Here is a 12,500-nt window from a genome sequence, read left to right on the forward strand (position 1 = left end):
AAAGGGAAAAAATGTATTATCCCAATCCATTTCACTTAAACCATTGTTTAGGCTCGTGGTCTTTAAAGAACTCACGATATCAAATCCCGTAACTTGAAGCCCCTAAGTCTAGACAGTAATATACAAACCACTTTGTTTTGTCAACCTTTTGTTATTTATATATGAACGAAGTGCACATATTATTCCGCCCACATGCTTGCATATCATATGAATAGCAAGAGGAAGGACGGATGGCTGTATGGAAAGAGAGAGAGAGAGAGAGAGAGAGAGAGAGAGAGAGAGAGAGAGAGAGAGAGAGAGAGAGAGAGAGAGAGAGAGAGAGAGAGAGAGAGAGAGAGAGAGAGAGAGAGAGAGAGAGAGAGAGGGAGAGAGAGAGTTGATGGGATGGAGAGATGGATAGATAGAGAAATAGTTAGATATATAGATAGAGAGAGAGAGATTAAGAGTTGCTGGAGGCGGCCAGAAAGAGGGAGATTTTTTTTATTGTCAGTCAATTGATATAGGCGTAGGCTTCATATATAGATACATCACACACACACGCGCTCGCGCGCTCGCATATATATATATATATATATATATATATATATATATATATATATATATATATATATATATATATATATATATATATATATATGTACACATACACGCACACACACACACGTATATATATGTATTTATATAAATTGTAAATATATAGATATGTATAGATACATACGCAGCCGCCATAGTGCAACGCTAACAACCATGGCTGGGGAGCATTTGGAGAAATATTTTACTCCTTGTTCCACGGATCCGCTGCACATGTTTCCCCCGATTTTCCTAAATGAAAATGCCTGTCACATGTTTCCAGAAATTAATAAACTTTGTGTGTGTGTGTGTGTGTGTGTGTGTGTGTGTGTGTGTGTGTGTGTGTGTGTGTGTGTGTGTGTGTGTGTGTGTGTGTGTGCTCATTTATGCATTCATTTCATTTAATGTGCAAATGCACTAGAGTACATTTGCACAAGCTTGTGCATTATGACTATCGTACTTCCACGAATTCCCCAGTCACAAGCAGGAGATTAACACGAGCATCATTTCCAGCTGCCTGCGGGACATCCTTCTGCTACAACCGCGGGCGCTGCGTGTTCAACCGCTGCGTGTGTCCGCCCGGCTTCTACGGGTCCCGCTGCCAGTTCGGTGAGTTGTCAGTTTCGTTTAGATTGTCGTTTGTTATTTGGCAAAGGAAATGATACAGTGTTTAATGTGACTGCCTGTCAATTTTTCTCTCTGGGAGTTCAGTCGTGAACAAAACGAACAGTAATGACAAAATATCTATACACCTATCTATATATATCTTAAACACCACAGAAACACACACACACACACAACACACACACACAAACATATATATATATATGTGTGTGTGTGTGTGTGTATGTATATATATGCATATATATAGAGTGATACACACACACACACAAACACATATGTTGTCTGTGTGTGTGTGTTGCATTCACCGTGCGCTCAATAACGGCTGAGTAAAAGCAGGCTTATGAGTTTGCTTGTATGAGTATATGTGTGTGTGTTCGTGTTTAGGTTTATATGTACGTGTGTGTGTGTGTGTGTGTGTGTGTGTGTGTGTGTGTGTGTGTGTGTGTGTGTGTGTGTGTGTGTGTGTGTGTGTGTGTGTGTGTGTGTGTGTGTGTGTGTGTGCGTTATGTATAGGTGAAAAATTAGAATATATGTTTACAGATTAAAATGTTTGTCACTCTTCTGTCCATGGATCAGGCGCGGGCGCGTGCGGGGGCGGTGGCTGTGAGCAGGAGTGCGGCAGCCCCGATTCTGCGGGAGGAGCCGCCTGTGCGTGCAGGCCTGGGTGAGTAGTGAATCAGTCATTTGGCCAAACATATCCTAATACAAATGGCCATTTAGGCATATGTGCCTCTCTGTGCATCGCCCATCTCGAGCAACAGACGAGCAGGATCCCTCCTTGAGTTCCCTGAGATAGACGCCCCCCCCCCTGCCCTGCAGGTACAGCCTGAGCCGCGACGGGCGGCGCTGCGAGGCGGCGGACCCCTGCCAGCTCGACAACGGCGGCTGTCAGCACCGGTGCGAGGTGTCCGACGGCCAGGCGCGATGCTCCTGCCCGGAGGGCATGAGGCTGAGCGACGATCAGCGCACCTGCACCGACGAGGACGAGTGCCAGACGCCCGGCATCTGCAGCCACCAGTGCCGCAACACCTGGGGCTCCTACACCTGCCTGTGCAATTCCGGCTACCAGCTGGGCACCGACCACAAGTCCTGCTACAGTAAGGACCTTGCTATGACGCCCACGTCCTTTAAAGTATACAACTCTTTTATCTGTCCATGGCTTTTAAAAAATATATCACTGATCTAAATATTCTAATCAACATGTTTCCCCATAATATATATTGTGAGAGTATGCAAATGACAGATTTCCATCGTGGTTATTACATACAAAAATTAAGCTGTCTGGCAAACATTCATATCGCCCGAAATTTGGTTTATTCTGTTAAAGCATTTGAGATCCGGTTAATAGTATATGTAGTTAAAAGAGCGACGTTTAATCATGGCAGCATGCTAATTAGTATTTTATTGCACGTCACAAACAGTTACTGATACTTTAACCAAGAATATTATGACATGTTAGATACATGAGTATTCTCCTTTCGTGCAGTGATCGACATGGAGGTGATCAACTCTTGTCTGGAGAACAACGGTGGCTGCGAGCACATGTGCCGCCACGCAGCAGGCGGCGCCGTGTGCAGCTGCCATGTTGGCTACCTGCTTCAGCCTGACCAGAGATCCTGCCAGGTGAGCAATTCCTAATCTCTGAGCATTACTCCAGATAGCATATGGCGTTTGCGAACACTGCCAAAATCCCTACTGTTTGCTTCATCTTTCAGGACAACAATGAGTGCGAGTCGGGCAGCCACAGGTGCGAGCAACAGTGCGTCAACACCCCCGGGGGCTACGCGTGCGCTTGCAGGCAGGGATACACTCTCAACACTGACGGTTTCGCCTGCGACGGTTTGTGAAATGACCCTGTTGTTATCACTCTGATGTGTAAATAATTGTAATCCATATTTGCAGCGAACATGGTGTTTCACTGCGGTTCATAGCAATACCTGATCCCTAGATGTGGACGAATGCGCGCAGGAGAACGGAGGATGTGAACACGAATGCAAGAACACCCCGGGCTCTTTCAGGTGCTCTTGCAGGCGAGGGTACCTGCTCGTCGACCTTACACACTGCGACAGTAAGTGTTTCTGTGTTCTCAGTGACACCTTTTTAACATGAATTTACTTATCGCAAGGAAGGTGTCACAATTTCCTCAATGGCAACTTAAAGAATTCGCTGACTGAATGAAGTTCCGACCGCAACTGACCTCTGCATTTTCGTTTCCTCAAGTGATCGACTATGACTACGCCAGCAACGAATTAGAGGCGAGAATCACACAGCTTGAAGACGACAGCGAAGGCGACTCAACTCCCCCAGAACTCGACGAATTTGACACCATTACGTACGCAGAGCAAGCAAAAGTGGACAACATTATCACCCGTGAGTTCGCAATTAATCGGCTTTATCTATTTCCATCTCTCTCTTTTCTGCATGATGTGTCTATTTTCTTTCTTCAGTTTGCTCCTTAAAATCAAACATCATGTCTTGTTTCTGAGTATAGAATCGTGTTTCTCTGTTACATAGAAAATAAAAAAGTTAGATATATATCATGACTCATGAACACGAGCATATGCCAGAATACCAGGTCACCCTCTGTCCTTCTCTCTCTCTAGGTTGCGTCCCAGGTCACTTCGGACCCGACTGCGCATTGACTTGTAGCGACTGCCCCGGCGAATGTGACCCGGAGGCTGGGGGATGCGTGTGCGAAGCGGGGAGAACCGGGCCGACCTGTGACCTGACCTGCCCCGAAGGCTTCTACGGCGTCGGGTGTAACGAGGTAGAGGCTGGCCTTCGATTTGTCTCTGATGTCTGCCCGTGTATATGTTCCTGGAGATTTTTTGTCTGTATTGTTTCAACAATTTACGTACATATACACGTACGTGTGTGTGCCTGTGTTTGCGTATGTGTTATAGCCAGAACGATGGCCAGGGCACAGAATGATGCATTTTTACATATCTAATTCAATGTATATTTTCACTTACATGAAATTCTTATAAAAGTTGGCAAGAAAATAGAATACCATCGCAAAATAATTAATAAAACTCCCCTCACATCCATATGCACAATCACGACTCCAGTCACCTAAAACAAAAGCAACATATATTTTCGCTCCCCAGGTATGTAGGTGTGAGAACGGGGGGACTTGTGAGGCTGTGAACGGGGACTGCATTTGCCCCCCCGGCGTCTCAGGCAAGTTCTGTGAAGATGGCTGCCCTGCTGGTAAGTTGCTTCAGCAAATATAAAAACGTGTTATTTTAAATATTTTTTTTCTGCTGGTTGTGAGAATGTACCTAATTAAATGCTCAAAATTTCTACTCGGAGACTATTTGTGGACATGAAAGATTATGCAATATTTCATAGCCTTGGTCTCAGGTATAACTTTTTAGCCCACCCTTGCATGTGATTTATGCGAATAAACAAGTGAAAAAAAAACTTAAAACTCATGCCACTTTTTTCATTTCTGCCCAACAGGTTATTACGGCGAAAAGTGCGAACGTCGCTGCCCCATGATGTGCCCCTCGATGCGCTGCAACAGGGTCTTCGGCTTCTGCGAGTGCAATCCAGGTCGCTTCGGGCCCAAGTGCAACATGCCGTGCCCCCCGATGACCTGGGGTGCCAACTGCCGCCACCCTTGCAAGTGCCATTTGCAGAACACAGCGCGCTGCCATCCCGAGGTGGGCTTCGCTTTTTGCAACGATTGCAGTGCATATCCTTTTTCGCTTTCTTTCGGAAGGATTATAACTACGTAGCAGGAATTAGATAGATTCCATGACCTCTTATCTTGCTCATTTACATCATTCTTTAGATATAATTTGTCACTATCCATAATCTTACGCTTTATTCCTTATTATTATTATTATTATTATTATTATCATCATTCTTATTGTTATTATTAGTATTATTAGCATTATTAGCATTATTTTTAATGCAAAAATGTTTTACTGAGGAATTTTTTACATCTATTTTTACGTTTTCTACTCATTTTTTTCTCATTTCTTATCATTTATTTATTTATTTTTCGTTTGTTTACATTTCCCATTGAAACCTCCCCCCCACCCCACCCCCAGAGCGGCGTGTGCGAGTGCCAGCCCGGCTTCGTGGGCGCCGACTGCTCCGAGGAGTGTCCGGCCGGGCGTTGGGGCGCAGGATGCAACCACGAGTGCCAGTGTGCCGACGGTGTCACTTGTCGACCTGACACCGGTGCCTGTGTCGTCGACTGCCCGCCTGGCTTCCGGGGACCTGCTTGCAATACGAGTGAGTGGATTGCTTTCTATTTGCTTATTTGTCCTTCATGTTTATCTATCTGTTAAGTGATGATAAGAGATGGAGAGGGGAAGGGTGGAGGAGGGGGTGGAGGGGTTGGAAGGGAAGGGCGGGGGAGGGGGTGGAGGGTCGGGTGGTGTTGAAGAGGACATTGAATGATCGGAGAAATAAATTTTTATTTAGCATTATTATCTTTAGATCATCGATTTTAAATATTCACTGTTTATACTTCATTGAAGTACCAGTTAATATTTCATCGCATATATTAGCAAATGATTATATTCATTTACGTGTTTATTCCTATCTGTTGACTGCCATCCTCCCCCCTCCCCCCCCCGAAAAAATCAAATTCAACCGTTGCATTTTACCCTCTCCCCTTTATATCAAGGTTGCGACGCTGGACACTATGGCCCGGGTTGCATGAAAGTTTGCACGTGCGGGATGCTGCCATGTGACCCTGTCTCTGGCACTTGCTTGTGTCCAGCTGGCACCTACGGCCCTTCTTGTCTTCACCGTGAGTCCAGCTGTTATATTCTGGCCCTCGATTTGAATTTATCTTTTGTAATATGGACCTGAATATTTGTTATCAAAATCTGGGTAAAACATTTCTTACTATGGATAATGTATTAAACAGATTGTTTTCTTTAAATCAGTGATGGAAATTACATGAAGGTATATAATTATATGTATTATATGTGACAGAGTGTTCTGAGGGCAAGTGGGGACAGAGCTGCCTTCAGAATTGCCAGTGCCAGAATGGGGGGAAGTGCAACAGAGTGACAGGCGAATGCAACTGCCCGTTAGGATACACGGTGAGTTGCATGCGCGAATTGAATTTCATGTCTGGTTCATGTTCTTTATACCGATTTCCATTCAGTTAAACTCCTTCAAATGCATTTTTTTTTTTTACTATATCTATCTATTTCTATTTTCATATTGATAATGATATTTCCTCAGGCAACACGACGTTCTTTCACTCCTCTGTTCCTATTGATCTTTATCTTTATTCATCTGTTATATCAGAATATCATTGCTTTGCCAGGGCCCCACGTGTGAGGCCCGGTGCCCGCCGGGGAGGTTCGGCAAGGACTGCGGCGAGACGTGCAGCTGCCTCAACGGCGCCGCGTGCCACCATGTCACTGGGAGGTGGGCGTGGTCACTTATCCGTTGAGCATTGTCGTCTAAGCCTAGCGCGTTAATAAGGCTTGCTTCTTATTTAGTTTTAGAGAATACAGCATTTGTTACAGTTCAGTTGACTTCCGATATGAATGATACATTTCCAATGAACGATTTTGTCATAGTAGGGAAGTATTCGACGTATGTTTTGTCCGTAAGATGCATAAGAATATGTGATATGATCTACTCTCATAGAAATATGAGCAAATGCGTACTCATGTAGGTTAGAAATTTGCAGTTATACAACATTTAACGTTGCATAACGCCACGCCTCCCTGCAGGTGCGAGTGCGCCGCGGGCTTCACGGGGCAGCGGTGCGGGCAGCCGTGCCCCCTGGGGCGCTTCGGGCCGGACTGCGTGCACATGTGCGACTGCGACAACAGCGGCGGCTGCGACCGCGTGAGCGGCGAGTGCAACTGCGCCTCCGGCTGGCGAGGACCACACTGCACGCTGCGTGAGTATAACGTTTTACTCCATGATACACGCCCACAAATCTAAAATATCCTATTCATATTGATTTCTGATACAGACTACTTCTGTAGGTTTGATGTAAATTACTGCCCTCACCATAAAACTGCCGTAAAACTGGAGTAATTTATGAAATAAATCTGAAATGCAAAAACACGATACTGTATATTTGGAGTACTGGTGCTTCCGTCGCGGTGGACCAGCCACCGCTACGAACTTGAGAGCACTCTGTAATGGAACCAAAATATTTTTTCCGATTTTCTTCATTATTGAACAGTCATTTTTAGATAAGTCAAGATGACCTTCATCTATCATAAGCTGGGAAGTGTATTCATGACAGATATGTACTTTTTTCTATGTCCTTAAGCCTGCCCTGATGGAACGTACGGCTCAGGCTGTGCCATGAACTGCAGCTGCGCCAACGGGGCCAAGTGTGATCACATATCTGGCGCCTGCATGTGCACACCAGGTAAGAAATTCTACATGGTGCAGGTAATGGATATGATTGCAGCATGCAATAGAACACGGTTATATGCCATTTCTTAATTTACTACTAATCAAAGAAGCTACTAAAGTCAGTCTACACATTTTCTGTTTCTAAACCACCCCTGCACTCTCTGCTGCCAGGTTGGCGCGGAACTTTCTGCTCTCGGCCGTGTCCCGACGGGTTCTGGGGCCAGGACTGCCGGTCCCACTGCGGGTGCAGCGCGGGGGCGACCTGCGACCCCACCACTGGCGCGTGCGTCTGTCCGCCGGGCAAACATGGCCAGTTCTGTTCTAAAAGTAAGCCTCCCCACCTAAAAAAGAAGAAAGAAAACATAAGAAATGAACTATAATGCATGCATATCTCCTCTTCATTTTGGCGATCATTATACGCAGTTTCTCTACATCAGAGTTATTGCTTCCCTCACAGCATGCCCCGTGGACCGATGGGGCAGCGACTGCCAGCACGTATGCCTTTGCCACAACGGAGGGACATGCGACCGCGTGTCCGGCGCCTGCGTTTGCCCCGCGGGCTACACCGGCGCCACCTGTCAAGACAGATGCCCCAAGGGAAGCTACGGCACGAATTGCCAGCACACCTGTCTGTGCCAGCATGGTGCCACATGTCAGCACGATACTGGTGCCTGCGTGTGTCCTCCTGGGTTCACCGGCACTTATTGCGAAACTGGTCAGTTGTGATAAATTTATTAACTACGGGAGAGAGAGAGAGAGAGAGACAGATAGATAGAGAGAGATGACTGCATATATCTACATATGCCAAGTAATTCTACCACTTCATCCGCGACTCATTATCTCCCTCAACTCATTCTTCCAGGCTGCGAGGACAACCGGTTCGGGCCTGGCTGCGTGCTGGAGTGCGAGTGCCAGAACGGAGGCAAGTGCGACCCGGCAACTGGAGCGTGCCAGTGCCCCCCGGGCTGGCGCGGCCACATGTGTCAGAAGCCCTGTCAGCGAGGTATACATTGCTACTCATTTCCCTAGTCTGAGCTGTTTTCTTTCCGTTTTCTGAATATGCTTCTTCTTTTTCTTTTATTCTTTCAGGTTCGTTTTACTTTTACCTTAAATTAGGCAAAATTCTGCCATTAATGGTTTGTGCTTTTGTATCATCCTTCCCATGGATTATTTCACATTCTATTTTCAGTTATCCAATCGTTCTTCATATTACTATAAATCTAAGTAAACCTTCTTTCCACCAGCATTCTGGGGCCAAGGCTGTGAGCAGGTGTGTGACTGCGAACACGGGGCACAGTGCCACCACATAACAGGGAAGTGCCAGTGTCCTCCTGGGTATATCGGCGACAAGTGCCATATCAGTGAGTACAGGCGGCAGGCCTTTATTAATCAATATATCATAGTGTCGAAAATCATAGATCTGACCACATAGTTTTGGTTGACAAGCGGAAATTGACAAATCTCCCTCTATCGTCACTTTCATTACTTAGTATTCATGTTTCTCTTTGAACAGTCTGTCCCGCCGGCTTCTTCGGCGAGGAATGCAACGAGCGATGCACGTGCGATGACGGCGAGCCATGCGACCACATGACTGGTGCCTGCTCCTGCTCACCAGGTCGACGGGGATCACAGTGCCATCAGTGTTAGTATCCTGGTGCCAATTTCAATGGTTTTGACTTTTTTATTAGTCCCTTTTCTCTGTTCGTGTTTCCACCTGGATTTTTAAAGCTATAAGAACCCCACCTCTGAGGCTCTCCATTGAACGCCAATTCGCAGACTGTCCCGAGGGCCAGTGGGGCGAGCAGTGCCAGCAGAAGTGCGAGTGCGAAGGGTCGTCCCTCTGCGACCCGGTCACCGGCGACTGCTTCTGTCCCGCGGGCCTGCGAGGTCGCAAGTGCCGCCGGGGATGCCCTCGCGGCTACTACGGCGTCGACTGCGAACAGGTGGGTGTCAGGGGTCGCAATGCTGACCGATTCCTTCATATTTTTTTCACAAAAGGTGTGATGCATACAATCTATGAATGAGACAGAACATGCGCCATGATTTTATTCCAGAAATGCAAATGCGCGGACGGCAGCGCTTGTGACCCCGTGAGCGGACAGTGCCAGTGTCGCCCAGGGTTCTTCGGCCCAACGTGCTCGCTGCCCTGTCCGGCTGGCACCTACGGCCCTAATTGCAATATGGTATGTGTGTTGTTTACATACGTTGACGGATATAGTCTACCAGCAGGTAGACTATGACCAAAATATGTGGCCATCACTGCCCTGTAAAATTTATTACTATATCTGCTATGCAAATTATACAGTCCAGCGGTATAATTTAGCATATATATATATATATATATATATATATATATATATATATATATATATATATATATTATATATATATATATATATATATATATATATATATATATATATATATATATATATATATATATATATATATACATACATATACATACTATGCACATACACACACACACACATGAAACACAACACTGCGTGTAAAAGCGAAAGCCCGCCTCCATCACTTTCTTAAGCAATTCATCTCCTTCACTAGACGTGCACCTGCGAGCACGGCGGCGTCTGCGGGAGTAACGGCGAGTGTCGGTGCCCCGCGGGGTACCGAGGGCCTCGGTGCGGAGAGCGGTGTCCGAGCAACACGTGGGGCTTCAACTGCGCCTTCGACTGCAAGTGCAACAACGGCGCCATCTGCCACCCGGGTCAGTGTCCGCTCTGCTTCGTGGCATTTCGTTCTACAGTCATGGGTTGACCTCCATTTCTTTGCCGCATACCGGACGGCGGTCGTGAATATGAATATTTGATTTCTCATATGGAATATCATGCACAGGCCTATGAATAAACATGTTCAGTTATGGTGATTCAAAATTAAGGTAAATATTCCACCACAGCCACGGGCGAGTGCCAGTGCGGCCTCGGGTGGACCGGGCAGCACTGCGACGAGGAGTGCGGCCCGGGCCGCTACGGGCCGGACTGCAAGCTGGACTGCGCCTGCCACCACAACGCCTCCTGCGACCGCTTCTCCGGCTGCTGCGACTGCGGGCCAGGCCGCTACGGACGCTTCTGCGAACTAGGTGAGTGTGCGGGGAGGGCCTCGCCTTCAGGGTGTGGGCGTGAGCCTTGAATAGACAAAAAGTGAATCAAAAAACAAATATGTAACTATATGAGTAAGAAAAAAAGAAAGAAAGAAAGAAAGAAAGAAAAAAAACAAACAAACAAATAGGCAGATAAATAAAATATGGGGGCTATACCACCATATAGATAGATATAGACACACGCACATTTACATATATGTGTGCGTGTGGGTGCTCATTTATTTATTAATATATATATACAATATATATATATATATATATATATATATATATATATACATATATATATACATATATATATATATATATATATATATATATATATATATATATATATATATATATATATATATATATATATATATACGTGTGTGTGTGTGTGTGTGTTTGTGTATGCATATATATACATACATGCATGTGTGTGTATATATATATATATATATATATATATATATATATATATATATATATATATATATATATATGTATATATATACATATATATATATATACATATATATATATATATATATATATATATATATATACATATATATATATATATATATATATATATATATATATATATATGTATATATATACATATATATATATATATATATATATATATATATATATATATATATATATATATATATATATATATATATATATGCACACACACACACAGATACACACATACGTGTTCGTGTGTCTTCGTGGGCGCGCGCACTCGGGTATGAGTACGTGCGTGCATGTGTCATGTCATATGAAACCCATTTCTTCCATTCCTCGAGCATTCCGCAACCCCTTTCCCGCCGCCGACAGAGTGTCCCGCTGGCTTCTACGGCGTCTACTGCAGCAGCGTCTGCGAGTGCGAGAACAACGCCACCTGCGACCCCCACACCGGCCAGTGCCGCTGCCTCCCGGGCTTCACCGGCGGCACCTGCGCCGACGCCTGCCCTGCGGGTGAGGAGTTGCTCTTGGTTGTCACGAGAAGTTTTTTCCCTTTGGTTAAGAAGTTACTTCAGGTTAACACAGATGCAGTCTTAAGCTTACTACCCGTGCTTTCAGGAATGTTCGGGCCGCAGTGCAGACAAGTGTGCGAGTGTGGAGAGTATCCCTGCGATAAGGTCAGCGGAGAGTGCCAGTGTCCTCCTGGCACCTATGGTGATAATTGTGCCAAACGTGAGTTTGTGTGTTCATCCATCTCTATACAAAATATCATGTTCCCGTGTGTCATGTGGTTATCTGTTTTCATAAATATGCGTTATCAGAATAGATATTTAATATTTTACTATTTTAAATGTACAGACATCCGTGTTAATTTTTCAATCTTTTTTATTTAATCTTTTCTAGCTTGCGGCCTTGGAAGGTATGGCCCTGGGTGCAAGCAGGTGTGCGAGTGCCACAACGGGGGCAGCTGCCACCCTGAGACGGGGCACTGCACCTGCACCCCGACCTGGCTGGGACCCACGTGTCAGGAAAAGGACGGTGAGTTCCTCGGGTTCTCTTTATTTTCTGCTGATCTTTATGTATGTATATGTCCTGTATAGGCACATGAAGAACATCGATGAACAGGGGGCCACCTTCAGTGGAATGAAACAGATGTGTGTTTTTTTTGTTTTTTTTTTTATTAATTTGCAGTCTATACGATGGAGTGCATAACCTTCTCTGATGTTTTATCTTTCAGTTTCATTCATTACCACAAGTGATCAACGCGGTCGAGCAGACATCCCTGTGGAACTAAGTTGAGTTTAGAAATATGAAGAGAATTGCTTATAAAAAAAATACCACGACCGCAAAGGATTGATTTCGAGAATTCAAGAAT

The 12,500-nt window shown here is 45.1% G+C and overlaps 1 protein-coding gene across 5 annotated transcripts in view; it reads left to right on the forward strand.

Moving 5' to 3' along the window:
- Positions 1–12,500, forward strand: part of LOC113823114 (multiple epidermal growth factor-like domains protein 6) — a 364,493-nt gene that overhangs the window by 335,369 nt on the left and 16,624 nt on the right. For all 5 annotated transcript variants that reach the window (XR_011399393.1, XM_070136011.1, XM_070136013.1 and 2 more), the window contains 14 exons: positions 7,460–7,561; positions 7,720–7,875; positions 8,006–8,263; positions 8,411–8,551; positions 8,793–8,909; positions 9,062–9,190; positions 9,325–9,491; positions 9,603–9,731; positions 10,114–10,276; positions 10,466–10,648; positions 11,498–11,638; positions 11,744–11,857; positions 12,029–12,163; positions 12,363–12,500. The exon at positions 12,363–12,500 is cut by the window's right edge. Coding sequence is in view for 4 of the 5 variants with exons in the window: in XM_070136011.1 (XP_069992112.1) it covers positions 7,460–7,561; positions 7,720–7,875; positions 8,006–8,263; positions 8,411–8,551; positions 8,793–8,909; positions 9,062–9,190; positions 9,325–9,491; positions 9,603–9,731; positions 10,114–10,276; positions 10,466–10,648; positions 11,498–11,638; positions 11,744–11,857; positions 12,029–12,163; positions 12,363–12,424 (1,997 nt within the window). In the remaining variant the exon portion in view is untranslated. The remainder of the gene's footprint in view (positions 1–7,459; positions 7,562–7,719; positions 7,876–8,005; positions 8,264–8,410; positions 8,552–8,792; positions 8,910–9,061; positions 9,191–9,324; positions 9,492–9,602; positions 9,732–10,113; positions 10,277–10,465; positions 10,649–11,497; positions 11,639–11,743; positions 11,858–12,028; positions 12,164–12,362) is intronic.

This window comes from Penaeus vannamei, chromosome 21, assembly GCF_042767895.1.
Source record: "Penaeus vannamei isolate JL-2024 chromosome 21, ASM4276789v1, whole genome shotgun sequence".
Taxonomy (NCBI): Eukaryota; Metazoa; Arthropoda; class Malacostraca; order Decapoda; family Penaeidae; genus Penaeus; species Penaeus vannamei.